We start from the raw sequence: 488 nt of genomic DNA on the forward strand, positions 1-488 counted from the left end.
GACACCGTCTATGGTCACGTCAGTGACCTCTACCCTGCACGGGTTGTCTCCATCGGTGGTCGGCATGGGTGGTGTAGGAGGTGGGGACATGTGGTTCACCTCTACGGATGGATGCTGGGCAGGCGGTGGGACGTGGTCCCTGGCTGTGGTCAGAGTGGACAGGGAGGGGCTGAGCCGCGCGGCCCCTCGCCAGCTCCCTGCGCCGGGAAGGGATCAGTGGAGGGCAAGCGGGATGTGCTGGGGAGGGGAGCGGTGGACATCGTGGGGTGGAAGAGGGAGGTTCACCAGGACATGCGGAAGGCAAGCAGTGCAGTGGGGAGAGGACCTGGGGAGAGCGCTGCAGGTCACTGGGAGAGGGTGGGAGGAATGTAGCTGCTGGCAGTGGATGCTGGAGGAAAGGAAGGTGGGGTAGGGATGAAGGCAAACATTGCACTTAACTGTTAGCTGCAGGTGAAGCTGCAGGCAAGGGGTGTCTTTCCAGCTGGGCT

At 62.9% G+C, this 488-nt stretch overlaps 1 protein-coding gene across 1 annotated transcript in view; it reads right to left on the bottom strand.

Moving 5' to 3' along the window:
• The window catches only part of LOC104074109 (mas-related G-protein coupled receptor member H-like), a 918-nt gene extending 828 nt beyond the window's left edge, over positions 1-90 (bottom strand). The window contains exon 1 of the mRNA XM_009574122.1: positions 1-90. This exon is cut by the window's left edge and continues 828 nt beyond it. Within this exon, the coding sequence (XP_009572417.1) occupies positions 1-90 (90 nt within the window).
• Between the last annotated feature and the right edge of the window lie 398 nt (positions 91-488).

The sequence above is a fragment of the Fulmarus glacialis genome, unplaced genomic scaffold, assembly GCF_000690835.1.
Source record: "Fulmarus glacialis isolate BGI_N327 unplaced genomic scaffold, ASM69083v1 scaffold1133, whole genome shotgun sequence".
Taxonomy (NCBI): domain Eukaryota; kingdom Metazoa; phylum Chordata; class Aves; order Procellariiformes; family Procellariidae; genus Fulmarus; species Fulmarus glacialis.